The 22807-nt window shown below is 42.8% G+C and overlaps 1 protein-coding gene across 8 annotated transcripts; it reads left to right on the top strand.

Annotated features, from left to right (window-relative positions):
- Positions 1-614: 614 nt before the first annotated feature.
- On the top strand, positions 615-22185 carry B3GALNT1 (beta-1,3-N-acetylgalactosaminyltransferase 1 (globoside blood group)). 8 transcript variants are annotated; one of them, XM_036017618.1, is made up of 6 exons: positions 615-1191; positions 2149-2226; positions 2626-2716; positions 5190-5286; positions 14334-14415; positions 19676-22185. In XM_036017618.1, the coding sequence occupies exon 6, from the start codon at positions 19708-19710 to the stop codon at positions 20704-20706; it is 999 nt and encodes a 332-aa protein (XP_035873511.1). In that variant the 5' UTR covers positions 615-1191; positions 2149-2226; positions 2626-2716; positions 5190-5286; positions 14334-14415; positions 19676-19707; the 3' UTR covers positions 20707-22185. The 8 variants fall into 8 exon arrangements, with proteins under 8 accessions (XP_035873511.1, XP_028360985.1, XP_035873512.1 ...); XM_028505184.2 differs by having other exon boundaries at positions 615-1445; XM_036017619.1 differs by lacking the exon at positions 2149-2226.
- Positions 22186-22807: the final 622 nt, after the last annotated feature.

The raw sequence follows: 22807 nt of genomic DNA, 5'->3' as shown, positions 1-22807 counted from the left end.
TATGCATTAAAAAAGGCAAACATAACAATGAATGCAATGTATGAATTTTCCTTGTACTATCTTTTTACAACATGTGATTTTTTGGCACCTGGAGAAATTGGTATAAGGGCTAGATACTAGATGATATCAAAGTATTAGATTTCTTAAATGTGATAAAGGCTCTTATGTGGTTACATAAAAAAATGTCTGTCTTTATTCTTAGGAAATGCAAGCTGAAGTATTTAGAAAAGAGACGTAGAAGGAAGCTATGGAAAAATGTTTTTATGCAGTCTTGGAGGAATATATACGGGTGTTCACTAAACTATTTTTTCAACTTTTTACACAGTAATGATGGAGCCAAGCTGTTCACAGTCCCACAGCCAAGTGGCCAGAATGGGAACCTGTTTGCAGATGACACTCTTCCAGGGATGCCATAAAAGGAGAAGAAATATTATTTCTGAATTAATACAACCACTTCCATCCAAAGACCAGTATGACCACAACTCAGCAAACACCCAGCTCTCAAGCCTGAAAGCCTCTCCACCACCTCCCAGGGACCGCTACATAAAAGGCGACGACTCCGGGTGGAACTGACCTTCTTTCAATTCCCCAGACCGAAGGAAGGTATCCAGAGAGGTGTTTCCCAAGAGCACGCCCCTCCCTGCGATTCCTGTTGGTACACCAGACCATTGAAACCCTGATATATACCCACCCTTCGTTCTCCATGGATTCTAGAACGCGAATGCGCACTTCTTCTGAAAGACCAAAGAACTTCTTAAATTTTCTGTTTTCCTGAATAACTCCATGAGGATTTTTAATAAGTAAATCTTTCTAGGCCTCTAGCGCGTACCTTTAAGCGGCCTGGAAACATTGCAAGCAGCCGAAGAGGAGCGAGTCTGAAGCAGAAATCCTTTCGGGAGGTCTGCCCACTAAATCGCCTAACCCTCGCCAGCCTCGAGTGTAAAATGCACACCTAATACCGCGGCGATGGTACTTGGGGATGGCGAGGATTGTAATAGACCGCCCAGGGGAGTACGTAGGGCGGCGGACCACGGGCAGCGAGGGGACGCGAGCGCTCGCCAGAGAGCCAGGGGCCCCCGGCCCCCGCGCGCGGTCTGAGCGCGCCCGGCCGTGCGGAGGGTGCGTGTGCGCGCGGGGCGGGAGAGTCGGCAGCCGCACGCGATCGAGTTGGGAACGCGCAGCGCGCGGAAGGTAAGAGTGAGGAGGGGTCTAAGGGCAGCCCTGAGGTTTGGGAGATCCCGGGCCGGGTGGAGAGCTCGGCCTTGGGACTCGCTGTTCCGGGGACGTGCCCTCTGGGACACTGGGACCTGAACGGCCAGACCCAGAGGACGGCTGGGCGGTGCCGCCCACTCCTTCGGCCCTCTCCTGGAGAGCTGCTGGCGTAGCGGGACGAGTGGCCAAGCCCTAGGATTGGGGCCTCCAGGACGAACAGATGCTCCACCCTGGTGAGCGCGAGAGACGGGGCCCGGCAGCACGGCGGACTAGAGGGAGGAGCGCCGGGGTGCGTGCTTGACCAAGGCCGCACGGCTGTAAGGAGCATTCCGGGCCTGGCGCTGCTCTTGGGCTCGGCCCCCGCCTGCCTCTCGTAACCGCGGCAGCTCTGAAGACGAACTACGGGAGCTGCGGGAGGGAGGGGGCGTTGGCGGCCGCGGGGGAGAGAACCGAGATGTTATTTTGGTGTTCGTGGATCCCCTACAGGCCCGAGGCAAACGCATTCCCAAGGCCCTGGGGAAGGGCCCGGGAGCCGAATGGTAGGAGGGTTCTTTAGAGGGAGGGATTGGGAGAAGGTGGACCTAAGGAAGAGAAGGGACGAATTGGGCGCAAGTGGAAGAAACCCCTAGTGGTTACAGGGTTTATAAAGGGAGATCTTAACGAGTATATTCGGCATTTTAAAAGAAATCTTCAAGGTGCAATGGAATCTCACTTTCCCAAGCACTGAGAATGATGCCAACAGCAAGGACGGGTTGCGTTCCTAGTCTTCCACTCCGCACTCCGGACTAGAAGGGCGATCCACGGGGCAAACAGGGCTTCCTTTCCGCTGTATTTTGTACATCGTGCCAGCTTTTAGGATGTGGCTGCATTGTCAGGAATATCTACTACCAAGGAACAAATTACCAAACCTTGTCCTTGTTTCCCCCCTGTTTTCAGAGATGCAAGATTTGAGTTTGCAGTCCTCAACTGGGAACAACTTTGTGGTTTAGCTTTCCCCAGGCGACTTAGGCAGAGGTAGGGCACTGATTTTGTGCTTTCAGAGTCTGATTTTGTGTGGATGCCTGATAAAAGTGCACATTGAATCTGCATCAATCTTGAGAAGGGAACTGTTTAAAATTAAGAGATAAGAATCTATGACATTTTTCTCCTAGACTGGAAGCTTCATTCAAATGAATGATCATTGGGTACTTTCAGCCCTGAAAATAAAGCCTATTATTAAAACAGTGGCTAAATATAATTCCAGATTAGATGCCTTTGAAAACAAAAAGGAAGACAAGAGGATCATTTTTCGAAAAATGAAATGTCGATATATAATAATTAGCAGCTAGCTAGGTATAGAACATCGATTTCAGATGTCATAGTGCCCAATGTTGTTATGACTCAGATGTATTCTTCTGTTCTTCTGTTCCATAGTCCCCAGCAAATCTGTTTTGATTAAAGCATGGGATACAGAAAACAACAAAGAACTTCAGCTAGTGCTTTGGCCTCATCTGAAATGTTACAGGTAAGCTCATCTTATTTTAACTTAGAAATTATTCTCCATGGTTAAAATTGACCATAATAATAGTCTCCCTCACAAAATTAATTTTTTTTTCACTTACTGATTTTACAGAGGGAGGGGAGAAGAGAGAGAGACAGAAACATCGATTTGTTGCTCCACCCATTCATGCATTCATTAGTGGATTCTTATATGTGACCTGACCATGGGTCAAACCCACAGCCTTCCCATATCTGGATGATACTCTAACCAACTGAGCTACCTGGCCAAGTCTCCTTTACAAAATTTTAAGGATCATATACACACCTACAAATTTTGTTATGTTTATTCCCCTCAAAGGATTCGTGAACTACAAGAGTTAATTAAGGTCCATTAAGTCATTTCATAAAATATATATATGTGTTTTAAAAATGGAATTATTAAAATATGTTACCTAAGGAAAATTTAACTATATAACTGTAATTTGGTGGTTATATTCAACTTCAAGTTCAGACTTAATTCACTTTATCCCTAAGAATATACGCCAGTGGATACTTTCTTCTCTTTCCTTTCCTCTTCAAATGATTTGCCTTCTCTCTGTGCCCAGTTTCAGGCCCTGTTCTGTCTGTCATTGGATAAAATGGGTAGAATCCCATTCTAAGAAATGCCTTTATCCCTTATACCACTATATATAAGATCCAGGCCAAATATGCTTTCTGTTGCGGCTCTAAAAGCTGTCATTGCTTTTTCTTGCACACAGTATTATTAGATAACCATACATCACAGCTTCATGAGTGAGGTCAAGTGTGTGGAGTCAAACAGGGTGCTATTCAATGACCTTGCACAACAGATGCGTTCAAAAGTTGCAGTTCACTTACCAGTAGGCTCTTTGGCAAATATTTCTTTTGGGACTTTGCACAATGTTCTTTTATTATTATTACTTATTTATTTATTTTTAGAGAGAGGGAAAGGGAGAGAGAAGGAGAGGGAAAGAAATATCAATGTGTGGTGTCCTCTCTAGCACCCCCTAATGGGAACCTGGCCTACAACCCAGGCTTGTGCCCTGGCTGGGAATTGAACCAGTGACACAGGCCCGGGACTCAATCCACTGAGCCACACCAGCCAAAGCACGCAATGGTTTATCTTAATGAAAAGCTGCATATTATAAATACTGATTTGGTTTGGCACCAGAGCTTTTGGCACATTGTGAATTAGAGGAGAGGTAAGATGAGGGTATGGGCTAGAAGCATGGAGATTTTCAGGGACCACATCTGGTTAAGGGGAGAACATCTGTGGGGTAGGGCCTTGAGAGGCTGCAAGATGGAAGATTTAAGTTCAAGAGCTTGTGCCACTTGAAGCTCTGGAAAATGAAAGAAGAAAAACCAGGAAACTAGAGTAGATGATCAAAGTTGACCATTCAGCGTGTGTCTGACCCTGAACACAGGTATTGAATCAGAAAGCCAAGGCCTTTTGTTGCCCCATATCATATCCACAGCCGAGATGGACAATTAATCAGCCCTGCCTACCCTCCAGGAACCATGTCACTTAGGAGACACATTGTCAGCACTGAGACCCCGTTTTCCGTAGCCTGGCCCTTTGGGAACATGAGGAAACCTAGAGAAGAGCAGTCTTAGGAGAGTTCATTGATATCCTACGGGATACTGTGTCATGAGATTAGAACAAACACTTCCAGACCAGCATCCTGTTTTATAAATACGATTTTAATACAGCACAGCCATACCTGTATGTTTAATGTTATCTATGGCTCTGTTTTTACTGCAAAGGCAAAATTGAGTAGCTGGGAGAGAAACCATAGGGCCCACAAAAAAATATTTGCTGTCTGGCTTTTTATTTTATTTTTTTTAATTGCCCACTTCTGGGCTAGAACATAGAATTTTGCTAACCTCCTCAGCTGTGCTCGGACAAGCTCCCCACGGTGTGACTGAGGGCCCGGTCCATGTCTCCTCTGGAACTGTATTTGGCTACTGTTTGGGTAACAGACCTTGTTTTCAAAGATGGAGTCACCCACTTTCTCAGATAAAAAATAATCATTGACTCTTACCTCTGAGCATTACATAGTTCCTAACTCTAAACTGACCCAGGTTCTATAATTTGAACCTTTTTTGAGCATCCACGTATTCTGAGAGGGCAAATTCAGCTCCGTACTGTGGAGGCTGACCACTAACTTGGAGGCATTTGGGGAGGGCGGTCTCCCTTCATCTTCTCCAGGTGAACTTTACTCGTTACTTTTAGTGTGCAGCTTGGTGGTGATGTGAACCTTCCTCCTTGCTCTTCCTGGAGTGTAGCCGCTTGAGGGCAGGGTTTGTCTATTACCTTCCCTGTTGCAGCCCCAGCCTCTGACACGGGTCCAGTATACTGAATGAATGAATGAAATTCTCTCCAATTGGTAAAGCTGTAACCAAACAGACACGGGAAGTCTAGCTTTCAAGTCAGCCTTCTGATGTTCTGCCTGATCGGTGTGATCTTTGCTCTGCCCCAGTTTTCCTAGCGTCTTCGGATCCGGCTGTCCTGTTGCCTCTTCCCACAGGCTGCTGTGTCATGGCATTCTCTCAGAGAGCCCGCCCCTGAGTGCAAAGGTAAGTCCACCGGGCTTTACTTTTTAAAGCTCCCTGCCCAAGAGTCTCAAGAGGCTGCAGGATCAGAGGTGAGGCTGGGCTCTTCTGCGGGCACTGTGCTCTGGAGAAGGAGCACAGCATTTGGAGGCGGGCCTGAGTTGGGCCTCCCGGTCTGCCTGTACTTTGACTACACAGGTCTCTGAAAAATGGGATGGTAACACCTACAGTACAGTGTTGTGAATGTGCTTTGTAAACTGCTCTAGCAGGGGACAGACTTAAGCCAAAAGCTCACCTCGTTTAAACCCTAACACGCATTCTCATTAATAAGAGTGGGCTTTTTTTGTTGGCAAGTACAGACAGGGAAAAAGCGAAAACTATAGTTGAACTTTCCTCTCATGTCTTGCTCATTTTTCTTAGCCCAAAGTCCCTACATAGCCCAGAATTCAATAAATATTCCCACATATTGTCATTCCTACAAGAAACAACTTTGTCTGCCAACAGTGTATATATGTGTGTGTGTGTGTACACACACACACATATATACACACACACACACATATCTACTTAAAATATGTTTTAAAAAATCCAGGTGTCTTCTACTTCAACCCACCAAGGCAGGAGCCCTCTATTCTAATAAGACTTGAGTTGGAATACATTCTCCCATGCATCTCAGAATACACCTGAAGGTGGTACTGGTGCGACCCACAGGGGGTCCAAGGGCGGAATTGGGAAACGGTGATGGGGTGTTAGGTATTTATGCTCACCATCTACTTATAGCTGTAACAACCATGGAAAGTTGGGCTTAATGGAAGGGTGTTTTCTTCCACTCAATGAATACTTATATTAAAAATTGGATATTTTTTAAAAATTACATAAAAATAAAATCCAATAAAACTGAAGCTTTTCCATGTATTGCATATTAAACACCCATACGAAGTCATGGAATCTTGGAGTTGGGAGGGGCCTTAGAGGTTACCTAAAATGCAACTCAATGAGTCATTAATTTCCTCAACATTCCTGCCAGCCACTTGAGGATTTCCGTGGGTGGAGAGCAGTCCACTTTAGAAATCTACATTGGACCCTGTTGCTAATTTTTGTCTTTGTGTTTCCATTTGCCCTCTGGAGTTAAGACTGATATATTGTTCAAAATATTTGAAAGCAACTACCATGGCTCTTCCAAGTTTTCATTTTTCCCAGAGCAGAACATCCCCCCTTTCCTTCAGCCACTGCTTCATGTAGTCCTCACGAGAGATGATAAACCAAATCCATAACCAACAGGTTACCTTCCTCTGAATTATATCAAACTTGTCAATGGTCCTTTTAAAGTGGAATGTATTATGTGGCTATGGGATAAAAACCTGCTTTGCTCAGACATTTATTTTTCTGTTTCTTGAACCCAAGAGTTTACTGGGCTTTTGGTTGGTGTATGTGTGTTGAGGGAGGAGGACACATGATGGTATTAACTCGCAGCACTTGGAGAATGCTTTCTGTGTGCCGGGCACTGTGGGTGATGCTGGGGACACAGCCATGAACAGAATGAACATCATCTGCACTGGTGCAGCCCGATGGGGCCTGAGAGATGCCCTGGCCTAACCCCCTGATGTTCTGATGAGAAAAGCAACTCTCCAAAGCAACTCAGTGACTCGGCACCCCCTCGCCTCACCCGCAGCTGTTAGAACTAAAACGCTGGTCTCCCGACTCTCCCGTTACTCCTCTAGGTCACCACCTTTCTTCCTATGGAACTCCCACTCCACTAGAACCTCACAGTCTTTTTAACATAGGCTGCTGTGAAAATGATCCCCCATCCTGCTCTTGTGTGGTTGGGTTTTTTTTAACTTTGAATTTGGACAGTAAATCTGTTGTCATCAGATTTTATCTCACTTTAGCCCTGTTCTGACCTGTTGAAAGCTTTTTAGATTGTAATTATATCCCTATAGAATTTACTATTTTTCCCCTGATTTTTCTTGTTTACAAAATTGAATGAGCCTACATTCCTTTGTCTTCGATAAGAAATGTTAAATAGGGAAGAATGTTAAACGCTGAAGTTAGGGCTGAGGTTAAACCCTGGAGATTGTCTCTCAGGTTGACAGAGGTGCCCCAACAACTCGGAACCTAAGCGGGAGGGCAGGTCTGTGACTGCGCTCGTCAACCCCATACTCTCGCAGTCCCGCTCGAGCCCAAGACTGTGTGTGGAGCAAATAACCGCTTGACTCACACAGGCTCTGAGGGGTCGGCCTTTTTCGAAACCATGTAGGCAGGGTCATCGGCCTCACTTCTTTCCATGTGGTTCAGAAGGACCGTTCAGTGTCCTGTCCTCTTAAGCGAAGTTTAATTCCTGTGTGTTATCTAAGGCCTCCCTTGCTCTTCTGGTCAAGGAACCCGCTGAAAACGGGGGTGAGGCTTATCAGATGAAACGATCTTGTGAATCTCCGCTGGCCCCCGATGGTCACCAAGTTTGTGTCCAAGTGTTCACTGATGTTTGCCGAAGTTCAGACGCATATTCCGGGTTATTGGAATGCACATTCATTAATGTTCTTTCTCCTCAGCACATCTTTCCTTTCTGAAAACTGTCCTTGCAAAGTACGCTTTCTGGAAGTGTAGCCGTGACTAATTCTCAGGGAGCCAAGCTTGATTTGCTTGGAGATTGAGCGATGTTTGCATTTAGGATTTCTCCCTTTTTAAAGATTCTGGTTTGGCTTTGACAACTCTTCATCCCTGAGGAAGATCTGAGGTGCTGCACAACTTGAAGGGAAGTGTGAAAATGCCAGGCCGGTGGGAAAAACCAAGTGATGAAGGATGTGTCATAGTGTAGTGGTTACAGACCCTGCCGAGGGGGTGAGGACACCGGGACTCCCAGCCCTGCTCACAGCCCAGCTGGCTGTGACCCTAAGGAGCAGGTCTCCAAATCTGTGTCCTTAGCTGGCAGATAAATGTTATAATGATGGGGCTCTCTCCTAAGGTGGTTTTAATCATCAAACAGATGAGGGGGTGGGGGGGATGGAAAGATCTTGTTGCAGTACCAGGACCACCCAGGAGCTATTGCTAAAATACAGAGGGAGGGGAGTGTGAAGAAATGGATGAAGTAGAAAGCAAGTTCTTTTTAATGCAAACCATTGACAGATTAAGGGAAATTTTATTTTTAAGCATTTCTTAAAATATTTTATTTTTAGAAGGGAGAAAGAGAGGGAAACATCAATGTGTGGTTGCCTCTCACACGCCCCCCTACTGGGGACCTGGCATGTGCCCTGTCTGGGAATCGAACCGGCAACCCTTCGGTTCACAGTCCATTGAACCACACCAGCCGGGGCTATTTTTAAGCATTATTAAATTAGGCAAATACAGCAGTCGCAGTTCATTCATTCAATAAGTAAAATTTGAGTCTTTATTTTACGTCCAGCTGTGTGCTTCAAAGTAAAAAATAAAAATGGAAGCCTATCAAATATGCACAGTCCTGAAAGGAGCTTGATGTCACTTGAATATCTCACACCTCAATTTGAAAAGGTTAATATGTTTTGTCGTTCTCCTCCAGTGGCTAGAAGTACCTATTGTAGGACTTTTGACAAGGCAAATGATGCATCAAAAAATGATGTCATTAAGCAGTGGAAAGACCGTGGAGCAGGAGGAAGGGCCATGAGAGAGGGGAGCCCGGGGTGCAGGAGGGTCTGGGAGGCCCACATTTGGCGTTATGCGCTGTTCCCGGTGGGTCCTGTGGGCTTGTACATTCGGGGTAGCAGAACATTAGGAACTTTGAGATTCTGGAGGAAACATAATCCTAGACCTCTAAAAAAGGCCTGATTTGGAGGAAGAAGGGGACAGGCTAGGATTTATTTGTGTGTTTAAGTGTGTTATAAAGCATATGCTGTCCAGTAAGAAACATTGGAGCTATCCGTGGGGTTTGTAAACACAATGTGAGCAAATCGGGGAAGATTGGATGGAGCCTGTAGTGCAGACTTTAATAACAATGGCAGAACCATCTACTTAGCTGCTAGCGTGCCAGTGCCATTCTAACTGCTTAACATGTGTTATTTCGTAAAATGTCGCTTCTGATTCAGGAGATCTGGGGTGGGGCCTGAGGTTCTGCATTTCCAACAAGCTCCACGTTGGAGTCACCTGGGAAGCTTTACAGATTCTGCTGCCTGACCCTCAGAAACTGAGTAAGCTGGTCCTGGGCGCACCCTGGGGTCCACACTGGGTGACGTTCTCCAGGAGATGATAATCTGCAGCAGAGCTTGAGAAGGACTGGGCTGAAGAAAGAAGAGGGGAAGGAGGTGTTGTGGTGAAACATCACCGGTGGTGTTTGTTTCTGATGTGATCCGAGGTCAGAACAGTTGCGTTTTGTATTGCTTTGTCCGTGAATGAATGGGTTCAGTTCGGTAAGTTTTCCTCATGGGTGCGTGTTGATAGGTGGTCCCCTCTACTTTGTAGGAAATGGGACATGATTGATGTGTGTGCTTATGACTTGTATTAAAGTCAGTACACACAGGGCCTTTTCTGAGCATTTAGATTTCCACCCTCTTTGCTGTATTGTTTTTATGTAGAAAAGTCAGAATGTGCACAGTTGGCAATAGTTTCATAATTATCTTTAATAGTTAGCACGTGCTTTCTCCTTGGATGATCCTGAATCTAGCATGCTTGATTTTCACTGAAAAATTTTTTTTCCTGTGTGGACTTTTTAAACTGCACATGGTCAGAATGAGTGTAGCATATAAGAGTAAACCTTTGGCCCTGGCTGGTGTGGCTCAGTGGATTGAGTGCCAGACTGCAAGCCAGACTGCGAACCAGAGGTTCAGGAGATCGATTCCCAGTCAGGGCACATGCCTGGGTTGCAGGCCAGGTTCCCAGTTGGGGGCGCTCAAGAGGCAACCACACATTGATGTTTCTCTCCCTCTTTTCTCCCTCCCTTCCCCCTCTAAAAAAATAAATAAAGTCTTTAAAGAAAGAATAAAGCTTTGTGTTAGAAAAATAGCTGAAGAAAAGGAAAGCATCATCCAACAGAAATTCGGGAGTTTACTTTTGGATTCAGTTTGTTCCTCGGAATATTTTCTCAGTGTATTAAGTGGATAAAGAAGCACATTACCAGACTATTTGCACAGTATTCAGAGGTCTAGCAAGCACCCACTGTGTGCTAGGCACCAGGGATGTGGCAGTGAGCAGGTCTTTTCCTTCACAAATCTCACATTCTTGTGAAGGGAACAGACAAAAAAAAATCAGGTAGGGTTTACATGCTAAGGAGAGGATAATGAGGGATGTGATAGAAAATAAGGGCTTGGGGGAGCTACTTGAAATAGGAGGCCCAGGAAGGACACTCTCAGATAACATTTTGCTGAGACCTGAGGCATGAGAAGGAACCAGCCTTCTCTAGAACCAGCTTTTTTGTTGTCGTTGTTTTTTTCCCCTGTTACCTTTTAGTCCCCTCATACCCTCCCCCTGAGCCAGCTTTTGAGAGGGAGAGCAAGTGCAGATTCTGCAAGCGTGGGTAAGAGGTGGACACATTCAGGGGTCGGACTGGAAGCCACCATGGCTGTGGTAGGGACGGGAGGAAGCAGTGGCAGCATATGGGAGGAGAGACAGACTTGATAAATCTTCATTAAAAATGGTAATGTTATCTTTAAGCTTTTATTATCTTTGTGCCTTTTTGCATTCACAAAACTTTCTCTAATGGACATATGTTACATTTGCAATTAGAAAATATTTTGCATATTTTTGAAAATAATTGAATTTGCTTTCCTTTTGCAGAAAAGTAAGCAACATTTTTGCATCCCAGGAAAGAATTCAGGAAAGTTACTTTGGTTTGCATAACTGTACCATTGCAGTAACTCTTTGTTCCATTTCTCTGGAGCATTGATTCTCATTTGAGCTGATTTCTCTGTGTCACCCCAACCCCAATTTACTTCCTGGGGTTTTTGTTTTTGTGCATATTTTTGTTGCAAAATAAAAAATTTGTGTTTGTATGAATGACTCACTATTAACTATTACTGTTGTTAATACTTCATGTTTCAGGGATTTCTTAAAGATTATTTATTTTCAAAGAGAGGGGAAGGGAGGTGGAAAGAGAGGGAGAGAAACATTGCTGTTGATCGGTTGCCTCTCACATGCCGCCAGCTGGGGACCCGGCCCGAAACCCAGGCATGTGCCCTGAGCAGGAACCAATCGGACCTACAACCCTGTGGTTCACACACCAGCGCTCAATCCACTGAGCCACGCCAGCCAGAGCATATTTCAGATTTTGAGAGTAAGAATCTTGAGTCTTTTTACTTAAAGACAGTAAGGCTGTGATGTTGCTTTTCTGTCTCTATCAAGATTCAATGGTTGCAAGAAAGTAAAACCCACTCAGACCAGCTCCAGTGTAGGGGCACGCAGCAGACTGCCTAGCGTAGATAGGAGTGTAGTGGCCATGAACCTGAGATTTGCAGTCCTATTTGATTTTGTCTCCACCACTTACAAGCCTGCAGCTTTGGGCAAGTTATTGACTCTTCCAAGCCTTTGTTTGTTACCTATTAAATGCAAACACTAAAGGTTTTAAAAGCGTCTTAACTCATAGGCTCTCTTGAAGATTGCGTGGGTTAGTGCCCGGCACCGCCTGCTGGTGCTCTCACCACGACGGGGGCACCCGGGGCTATCACGTGGCATAGACACCTGCCCACGCCGACCGCACACAGTCACCAGGTGTGCAGAGTGATGGACAGGATGGCCTCACTTTGTCAATGTGTCTGTTGAAGTGTAACAAACAAAAAGAAAAGTACACAAGTTAGAAGACAAGTTATTCAGGTAAATAACACCTGTAGCTGCAATGTAGGTCAAGAAATAGAATATGGCCAGCACCCAGAAAGTCCCCTTCGGTCCCTCCCAGTTGGTATTTCCCCCCACATCCCCAGAGTCCTCAGCTCTAACACTATGGATTACTTCTGCCTGCTTTTCAACTTTGCGCGAATGGAAAAACGTCTCTTCTTTATGTGTCTGGTTTCTTGAGCTCAGCATTACATTAGGAGATTCTCCATGATGTCATGTGAGGTTGTAGTTTGTTCTTTTTCATTTTGTACACTTTGCTGTTATGGTAAGTTTATTTCTCTGCTCTGCTGTGGGGTGATTCCGGGTGGTGCTACTACGAACTTTCTTGGACGTATTCGGTGTGCTGACACACACACATTGTTGAGTGCTGTACCTAGGAGTGGTGTTGCTGTATCGTAGGGTTGCTGTACATATATGTTCAGCCTTAGTGAATAACACTGAAAAGTTTTTCGAAGTGATTGAACTAATGTGTTCAAAAAATTTATTTTTTACTCCAATTACCCTTAAATATTTATTTATTAATTCACAGAAAGTAGTTTCTCAATTCAGTGAGTGCAAAGATGTTCCAGGACAGGATTTCCCAAAGTGTGGAATTCTAGTCCTGCCAGAGGCTCTGAAAATTAAAATAGGTTTTTTTGTTCAGAGAAATTCAAGAAACACTGCAGAATATATTCTCTTGTGAGAGAACGCACATTAACATTAGAAACTCTGAGAAGCCCTCTGTGTAAAGTAATAGTGCAAGTTTGTTTGCATGATTCCCCGTTCTGTGGTCCGCGGAACCCCTCTGACGCTCAGACACCTGTAGACACAGCCTGTGGTTGGCCTGGGCCGTGAGCCGCCACAGCGTTCTGGTGGTGGATAACCGAGGTGCCCTCGTCTGGGGATGGTGATTCCACTTGCTGGTTAAATCCCGGGCATACTTCATAACCTGGACGCCGACAGCGTGTTCTGTCTCTGGAGGTTTTCTGGGTTTTTCTGTTAGTTGAGATGTTTTTTCAGCTGTTAGGGATCAACTACCAAGTTAAGTCCTCACCGGTGGCCTGCTCTGTACCGAGCGTTGCGCTAGGCTTGTGCGGTAAGGAAGGTCGTTTGCTTAGGTCCAGTTGGTGAACGCTTGCGTAGTTATGTAATCACATGTTTATTTTTATAAAATGGAAAATTTTAAATTATAATTTATATATAATTGCTTTCTTGATCACGATGTGTGGCATTATTATTTAAGAGGTCAGTGATGAAATAATGGTCTACTTCCCTGTTTGGCCTTTTTGTATTTTTCTATCCACCAGTGTTTTGGGGCCTCTTTCTGTCCCTTCCCCAGGCTGTGGGATTTAGGACAGTGCCAGGGTTCACGAGGCCCACTGCTCAGCTGTCCCAGCCTGGCCTGTGCTAGGAGGCCAGCCGCCCTGCGCTGCCGAGGTCGGGGCTTGAGCCCGCCCCAGCGGTGAGGCCAGGTGGGTTAGATACCTGTGAATTCATAGTGTGCGCATCCATCCGCATGGCTGTGTGTCACTTCACGTTGTTGAGGGCCCCTGAGCTGACTGGTTAATCTGTCTTCTCCCCCACAGCCTTCTAAGTAACTGAGTTAGTATTGTAAGGCTTGGTTTATAGATGAAAAACAAACTTTTATGACGTTAACCAACTTCCCCAAGGTCACACAACCATGTAGTGTTGCAGCCAAGATTTAGGGTGGACCATTAACTCTGATATCCAAGGATTTTTATTGTGCTTTTTCTTCTCATTTTTTGGAGAAATTTAAAATGCAAAGAAAACTATAAATATACAAGAATGCCTATATTTCCATCACCCTGAATTAGCACCTATTTTATAGTATTTGTGGCTAGTCTAATTTTCCCCTCTTCACCACACACCTCCTCCATTCTTCCACACTGACACCCACACTGCTGAGCGTGGAAGGCATTCCTGCAGTCCCTTTAAAAAATCGTTACTGGAGCAGAGCATTGAAGAGAGAGTAGCAGCAGAGTGTCACTTAGTAGTGCTGTGTCTCACTTCCTCTAATGACCCCTGAGCTCTTCACCGAAGGAAGTGGGACTGTCATAGGGTGACATAGTCACCAGCTGACGGGAGGACCTAGACACAGGTTTTAAGCCTTGAGCATCAACTGCCCTTCTTCCTCGATGAAGCCACAAATTCTGAATTCTGTGGACTACCGGTATTTCTGTTAACTTTTTACTTCAACTTCTAAGGATCCCTTCCCCTCTATGACCTCTCTATTTCCTTGACCCCTATGCAAACGCCATTATGTTTCTTATATCTTACAGAAATTTCAAGCATATTACTACTGAGTGTTCAGTTGGTGAAATAGAAGGTCTTTCACTCGGAGAAAAATAAATCAAGAAGAAGGTAAGAAATAGACCTTCAATTATAGACCGTAGTGATACTTATGTCTTTGAAACCTACTTTTCTTCAAGTAGTAAGAATTCATCAAGATTATTTCTTCAGAATAATCCCTTTGACAATAAAAATCAATTTAGAGACACAAATAGGATGGGAAAGGTGCTAAGGGTGGAACACAGCTGGTAATGACAGCCATTCTGTGTTGAGTTTCCCAGTCTGTGAACATGGAACATTTCATTGTGTTTTTTTCAACATCTAATAGTGCTTTGTAGTTTTCAGTATATAGGTCCTTCACATCTGTTAAGTTTATTCCTAGGTATTTTTCTGTTTCTGAAAATTTCATTGTTAGTACACAGGAAAGTGGTGGATTTTTGCACATTGATTTTGTGTCCTGAAACTTTACTGTATTTGTTTATTGTTTCTAAGAATTCTTTGGTGGACTCTTTATGGTTTTCTATGCACAGAATCACATTGTCTGCAAAAGTGGCAATTTTACTTTTTCATTTTCAATTTGGATGCCTTTTATTTCCTCTTTTTGCCTGATTACTTGGGCCAGGACTTCCAGAACTGTGTTGACTAAGGGTGGTGAGAGTGGGCATCCTTGCCTTATTCCTGATTTTAGAGGAAAAGCTTTCAGTTTTTCACCAGTGAGTATGATATTGGCTGAGGGTTTGTCACATATGGCCTTTATTATGTGGAGGCACTTTCCTTCTGTACCCATTTTATTGAATGTTTTAATTGTAAATGAATGTTGTATCTCATCAAGTGCTTTTTCTGTGTCTAATGATAAGATCATATGATCGTTATCCTTCGTTTCGTTAATGTGGTACATTACATTGATCAATTTGCATAGGTTGAACCTTCCTTGTGCCCCTAGGATAAACCCCACTTGATCGTGATGTATTATTTTTATAATGTGTTGTTGTATTCGATTTTGGTTAGATTTTTGCATCTGTATTCGTCAGAGATATTGGTATGTAGTTTCCTTTTTTGTGTGGTTTGGGGTTATGTTGGCCTCATAAAATGTGTTGGGAAGTATTCCTCTTCTTTGATTTTTTTTTGGAAGATTTTGATAAGGGTAGGTATCAAATCTTATTGGAATGTTTGGTAGAATTTACTGGTGAAGCCATCCGGTCCTGGAGTTTTTGATGATTGTTTCAATTTCCTCACTGTTGATTAGATCTATTTAGATTTTCCAGTTCTTCATGATTTCGTCCAGGAAGGCTATATATTTCTAGAAACATATCCATTTCTTCTAGGTTGTTGAATTTGGCGGCATACAGCCTTTCATAGTATTCTAGTACAATCCTTTGTATACCTGTGTTATCTGCAGTACCTTCTCCTCTTTCATTTCTGATATTGTTTAAATGAGTCTTGACATTTTTTTCCTTAGTTAGTTTAGCCAGAGGTTTGTAAATTTTGATATTCTTTCTAAAGAACCTGCTCTTTTTTGCATTAATTTTTGTATAGTCTTTTTGTTCTCTATTTCATTCAATTCTGCTCTAATTTTTACTGTTTCCTTCCTTCTGCTGACTTTGGGTTGCTTTCTTCTTTTTTAGTACTTTAAGATGTAATGTTAGGTTGTTTACTTGGGATTTCTCTTATTTCTTGAGGTAGAACTGTAATGACATAAACTTCCTTCTTATTACTGCTTTCACTGTATCCCAGAAGTTTTGATATGTTGTATTGTCATTCTCATTTGCCTCTATATATCTTTTGATCTCACCTTTTATTTCTTCTTTGACCCACATATTTATAGGTCTCTCTACCTCCTTTTTGCAGCTGATTTCTAACTTTAAAGCATTGTGGTCAGAGAATGTGCTTAGTATGATTTCAGTCTTTTTGAATTTGTTGAGGCTAGTTTTGTGATCCAACTATGGTCTAGCCTTGAGAATGTTCCATGCACACTGGAGAAGAACGTCTAGTCTCTTGTTCTTATAAATGTCAGTTATGCCCATTTGGACTAACATGCCCTCTAAAGCCGATACTTTCATATTGGTTTTCTGTTTGAATGAGCTGACAGTGGAGTATTTAGGTCCCCAATTATGATTGCTTGTGTTTTTGTCAGTTTCTCCCATTAATTCTGTTAGTAGTTGCTTTATATATTTTGGTCTCCTTCACTTGGTGCATATATACTAAGAAATGTTATGTCGTCTTATGTAGTGGCCCCTTTATCAGTATAAAATGTCCATCTTTTTTCTTGTCACCTTTTTTTCTTGAGATCTGTCTTGGCAGATGTAAGTATGGTTACACCTGCTTTCCTGTGGATGTTATGTGCTTGGAGAATCACTTTCTACCCTTTCACTTTGAGTCTGTCATTGTCTTTGCAGCTTAGATGTGTCTCTTGAAGGCAGCGTATGGCTGGGTTTTGGTTTTTGATCCAGTCTGCTACGCTGTGCCATTTTTTTTTGGTTAACTTACTCCATTTACCAATACATTTAGAGTAATTATTGATGAATGAGGACTTTCTGTAGCTATTTTATCTTTTGTTTTCTGGTAACTCTGTGCCTTTATTGGTTCTTTTCCTTTGCGTTTCTGTCTGTTGTTTTTGTTTGCTGATATTCCATACCACTTTCCATAACTTTTTTAAAGTTATTTGTCTCAGTTTTGGGTTTTTTGGTTTGTGGTTACCATTAGGCTTATGAAAACGAAAGTTGCATGTGTATAGTAGCCCTTTGTTTGATCTCCACCCCTTTTGCAAATTCTGACCCAGTGCCTCTTCCCCTTTTATGTGTTTGTTGTCACAAATTATCCTTGTTTATGCTGTAAGTCTGTTAGTCATCTTACTTGTAGTTTTGTGGCCTTTTGTTCTTCATTTCAGGTAGAATAACCCCCTTGAGTATTTCTTGCAGTGGAAGTGTTCTGGTGATAAACTCCCTCAGCTGCACTATGTCTGGAAAAGTCTTTATTTCTTCTTCCTATAACTTTGCTGGAGATATTCTTGGCTGAAAGAAGTTCTCTCTTTTAGTAGTTTGAATAATTAATTGGCTCCCACTGTTTTCTAGCATGTAGAGTTTCTGCCAAGATGTCCGATGGTAACTGATGGGCTTTCCTATATAGGTCACTTTCTTCTTTTCTCTGGCTGCCTTGAGAATTCTTGCTTTGTTATTAATTGTTGACGGGCTTAGTACGGTGTGCATTGGAGAAGGCCTTTTTGGATTGAGGTGTTTAGTTTTTCGTTTGCTTCTTAGATTCGAGGACTTAGCTCTTTCCCTTGGTTTGGGAAGTTCTCATCAGCTATTTGTTTGAATAGGCCCTCTGTTCCATTTCAGCTCTCTCTTTTTTCTGGTATACCCATTATTCTTATATTGCTCTTTCTGATGGAGCCACATAGTTCTCATAGAGGCCTTTCATTCTTATTTATGCTCAAGTCTCTCTCTGCCCTCTGCATCATTTCTAGATTTCTGTCTTTGATATCACTAATCCTTTCATCCATCTGGTCTGCTCTATTTTCGATGCTCATTAGTTCGTTCTTGATCTCTTTTATTGAGTTCTCCATCCCCAGAATTTCTTTTTTTTTTAAGTTTCAACCTCTTTGGTGAAGTACTTGCTTTGTTCATTGATTGGGTTTCTGAGTTCATTAAACTGCCTGTTTGTATTTTCTTACAATGCATTGAATTTTTTCAGAACTGCGATCTTGAATTCTCTGTCATTTAAATCACATATTTCCATGTCTTTAAGTTTGTTTTTTGGAGATTTTTTTCATTTCCTTTCTGAGCTGCCTCACTACTTCAGTTATTCATGGTACTTGATGGATTCCTTCTCTGTCTAGGCATCTATGTAAGAATGACAGTTCTCTAATAGATGTACATGAAGATTTCTTTCTATTATTTTCTAGTAAGTGGCACTGAATCATAAGTTTTTTTTAGTTCTCATGCACTTCTCTGGCTTTTCACATCTCTGCAGGGTGGTAAAAATGGGAAAATGGGTCCCCTGTGATCCAGTCACCCCAGTCCCAGGGGACCAACCCTGCAGGGGAATGAGGTGGGCAATGGGGCTCCAAATCCATGAAATCCCAGTGCTGTCCCCCATAGGCAAACACTGTCATTAGTATACCACGAAGCATGGGGGCAGGGTGGGCTGGAGTAAACTGGCTGCCTTCTAAGTTGCTTTGCCCTCCTGGTAATGTCGACTTTGAACCTCTGAGGAGTACCCCTGTGTTCCTAGATCCCGGGAGTCACAGAGTGCACCCTTTGTTCAGAGAAAAAGTGATTCTAAAGCACCAGCTCTCTGGTTTGCAGATAATGTGCTCTGCAACCCAACACCAAGGGCGAAGGGAGGTGAGCTCTGCAAGGTTAAGAGGGGGCCAGGCTTCCATGCCTTTGTTTCTCTGTATGGGATGCTGACCATCAGATGACCGTGGCCACAGCTCTGTGCGTGTCCCTGCCCAAGTCACTTGGCTCAGCGGCAGCTTGTATAGCCCACTCCTGCAGGAATGCCCACCAAATATGTTTGGGCTGAGTCCCTCCATGAGCTCTGGGGCTGCAGGGCTGCATCTGTGGCTTGTCCCAGCCCTTCTCCCTTCTTGTCTTCTCAATTCATTCCCAGTTGCCTGCCTTTAGATGTTTCACTGGTAATCTGTGTTGAATTAGAGCTGTTCAGATTGTTGAAACTTAAAGAGGAGAAGCCAAGGGGATCTGTCATGCCACCATTTTTCTGATGTCACTCCAAAATACCTCATAATTTTATTTTTTTTTTACAATTCTGTTTATTTATTTTTACAGAGAGGGGAAGGGAAGGAGAAAGAGAGGGAGAGAAACATCAATGTGTGGTTGCCTCTTGCATGCCCCCTACTGGGGACCTGGTCCACAACCCAGGCATGCACCCTGACTGGGAATCAAACCGGCAACCCTGTTCACAGGCCAGCACCCAATCCACTAAGCCACACCAGCCAGGGCTCATAGATTTATTTTTAAACCCACCTCTGTTACTCATTTCTTTCTGTCTCTCTGGACATTTGGGATAAAAATCATATTGTAACAGTTATTTTTGTCAAGCAAGGAGTATGAATTTGCAAAAATAATCAAGAATATTTTTTAACCTTTCTCCTAATGTAAAAAGCTCAAATATATTTTTGATTGTTGGTGTTCATTTGTTTACAGTTAAATAAAGTTAGTAAGATTCAGGTCAGAATTTTTGGTTTTGTTCAGAGCTTTGTTCTCCTTTCTTGCCCTTTCTCCTTGAGTAGATAATGGGATGTCATTTGAAAGTGTGTTGTTTTAGGGGAATGGATTACTAACCCCCAAATCTTTGATAAATCTTCCAGAACCTGAGCCACGTATTTCTGAGCTGCTGTGGATGGCCCTGGCCCCCTTGACCACCCTTCCCAGTAGGATGTCACTGAGATCCCTCAAATGGAGCCTCCTTCTGCTGTCACTCCTGAGCTTCCTTGTGATGTGGTACCTCAGCCTGCCGCAGTACAATGTGATAGAACGTGTCAACTGGATGTACTTCTATGAGTATGAGCCAATTTACAGGCAGAACTTTCGCTTCACCCTTCAAGAGCGTTCAAACTGCTCTCATCAAAACCCGTTTCTTGTCATCCTGGTGACCTCACACCCCTCAGATGTGAAAGCCAGACAGGCCGTTCGGGTTACTTGGGGTGAAAAAAAGTCTTGGTGGGGGTATGAGGTTCTTACGTTTTTCTTACTAGGCCAGCAGGCTGAGAGGGAAGACAAAGTGTTAGCATTGTCCCTGGAGGATGAACACCTTCTTTATGGGGACATAATACGACAAGACTTTTTAGACACGTATAATAACCTGACCTTGAAAACAATTATGGCATTCAGGTGGGTAACTGAGTTCTGCCCCAATGCCAAGTACATCATGAAGACAGACACTGATGTTTTCATCAATACTGGCAATTTAGTAAAGTACCTTTTAAATTTAAACCAGTCAGAGAAGTTTTTCACAGGTTATCCTCTAATTGATAATTATTCCTATAGAGGAATCATTTACCAAAAACACCGCATTTCATACCAGGAGTATCCTTTCAAGGTGTATCCTCCTTACTGCAGTGGGTTCGGTTATATAATGTCCAGAGATTTGGTGCCAAAAATCTATGAGATGATGAGTCACGTAAAACCCATCAAGATCGAAGATGTTTATGTTGGGATCTGTTTGAATCTATTAAAAGTGGACATTCATATTCCAGAAGACACAAACCTTTTCTTTATATACAGGATCCATTTGGATGTCTGTCAGCTCAGACGTCTGATTGCAGCCCACGGCTTTTCTTCCAAGGAAATTATCACATTTTGGCAGGTTATGCTAAGGAACACCACCTGCCATTATTAATTTGACATTCCACCAAAAACGGAGAGGAGGACAGGACGCTTGGTGGAGAGTGTCAGAGCTGGTGCTACAAAACCTTCGATGGGAAGCTCGTGGGAAGGGCACTCTCCGGCCCACACGGAACTGAAACTCACGGAGAGCCCGTGGTCTAGACATTACACAGTCACCCTCTGCTTGTGTTATATTTGGACAGTAATCCAAATCAGGCCCTTTGAAGATGATGTTGAGGAGAACTGAACAAAGTGTTTTGTTAATAGGACCAAGCAATTAGAACGTGTCATTCTATAGAACTTCTTAAAAGGGTTTCATTTCAATTATAAGCTCATTTAGTTCATAAGAACAAAGCAATGTGGAACTTTATTTATTGAATAGTCTCATTATTCAAGGTTTTGTGTATCTCTTATGTGGATTACCAATATTTAAAAATATATAGTTCTGTATAAAAAACTTAGAGTTATACCAAACAAAATTTCATCTGTTTTGGTCATTCAGGAAGTATTTCAACATGTGACAGTATTTCAGAGTTAACAATTACAATTATTATTTAATATTGCTTAGAACTTTCTGGCTATTTAAGTGTTATGGTTGTTTCAATACTGTATGAACACAATAGTGAACCACCTTTGCATTTGGACTCTTTTTCCCTTACTTCACTGATGAGTTATTCATGGCTTCATTAATGTAAGGTCATTACTGTGTATCCGTAAGCTCTTTGACTTCGATAAACATTTTACCGTGGTAATATAGAGAAGAAGTAAAGGAAGATCTGAATTATTGTCCTGTTTTTAAAAATACAATCCCCAATGTTTTTAAATGTCACTTCGTCAGTCTCCTGTTCCGCCTGGGAATTAGCAACAATATACAGAACGCCAGGCAGCGTGTTTCCTTTTGGGAAGGACTCCAGGCACACACAGCCCGAAGGCAACGAAGAGAGAGCTGCGTGCCAGTGCTGAGGCCGGAAAGGGGAGACTGGAGGTTTGAGTTGGTCACTAATCTGCTTCACGTGTTTTCTCTAACAATCGGTTTGAAAATAAAGAGAGGAAAAAAACCAGTGCTGCTTCATTGTTACTAGTTTCACCTCAAGAGGAAAGCCCTCGTGTGGTCTGAAAACATCTGATTTTCCTGTTGTGTAGGAGCACATTTATTTTTCCATGGGATGTATCTTCTTGTTGGATCTACTACTCACAGGTCAAAGAGGAGCACTCCTTGCCCCATATTTTTGGGATTGTGCAGTTTCCTATTATGACTGATACGGGACCACGGATTCCTTTTTTTCTGGATTACGTGATGGCAAACAATCATATCCTTTGGGAGAAAATAGAAACTTGAAAGTCTGTAGTCAGCTCTAAGACACAGATATTTGAAACTCTTCCATAAGAGAAATTTGCAACTAGAACTGTTATAATGTGTGATTCTCTAAAAAGGCTATTTCCATTTTCCTGGTCTCAGGCCTGACCCAGTTATAATAAAACCAATTAAATGAAATATTCTATAGAATTCATCTAACCCCCTGTCAATCCCTATTCATATAGGAGTCACTTTCTTTAAGACAAATGGTGGTGGTTTTGTGGTATGATTAGATTTGACCAATTTTGTAGAAGTTCGTATTGATGTTGGGGAAGTCAACAGAAGTTTTTGAAAGAGAGCTTTTAAAATAAAAATTAATTTCTCTTCATTTTAAGATAAGATTTTAAAAACCCCGAAATAAAGTGTGTATAACTGTCAAATTTCAGATATTGTTCCTTCTCAACCAGAGATTGGTGCCTAAAAGAGCTCTAAAAAGTGAAATGATTATGAAAACCATTAAGAGGTTGGGCCATTATATTTTTTGTTTTTAACTAGATGCTTCTTTGTAGTTAAGCTGTCAGGTAGAAAATATTAATCAGCTGTGTTATTAAGATCTTGGCCTCTGATGTTTAACCACATAAACAGCATTTTTAAAATTTTAACTCATAACAAAGTTCAGCACTGGAGCCTAGTCTTAGGCTGTTTCTCTTGAATCTGCCGCAGCCCTGCCAGTCCCACGCCTTACACATTCTTGCTGCTTCCCTCCTTCACTTAGATGCCCATAAGCATTGATTTTGTAACCCCTCACGCATCAGCC

The sequence above is a fragment of the Phyllostomus discolor genome, chromosome 2 (assembly GCF_004126475.2).
Source record: "Phyllostomus discolor isolate MPI-MPIP mPhyDis1 chromosome 2, mPhyDis1.pri.v3, whole genome shotgun sequence".
NCBI classification, from domain to species: domain Eukaryota; kingdom Metazoa; phylum Chordata; class Mammalia; order Chiroptera; family Phyllostomidae; genus Phyllostomus; species Phyllostomus discolor.
The sequence above is the reverse complement of the archived record's forward strand: the minus strand, read 5'-3'. Positions and strand labels throughout refer to the sequence as shown.

Bases quoted from the DNA above. Each gene is read 5' to 3' on its own strand.
- B3GALNT1 (XM_036017622.1), top strand. From the start codon at position 19,708: ATGGCCCTGGCCCCCTTGACCACCCTTCCCAGTAGGATGTCACTGAGA.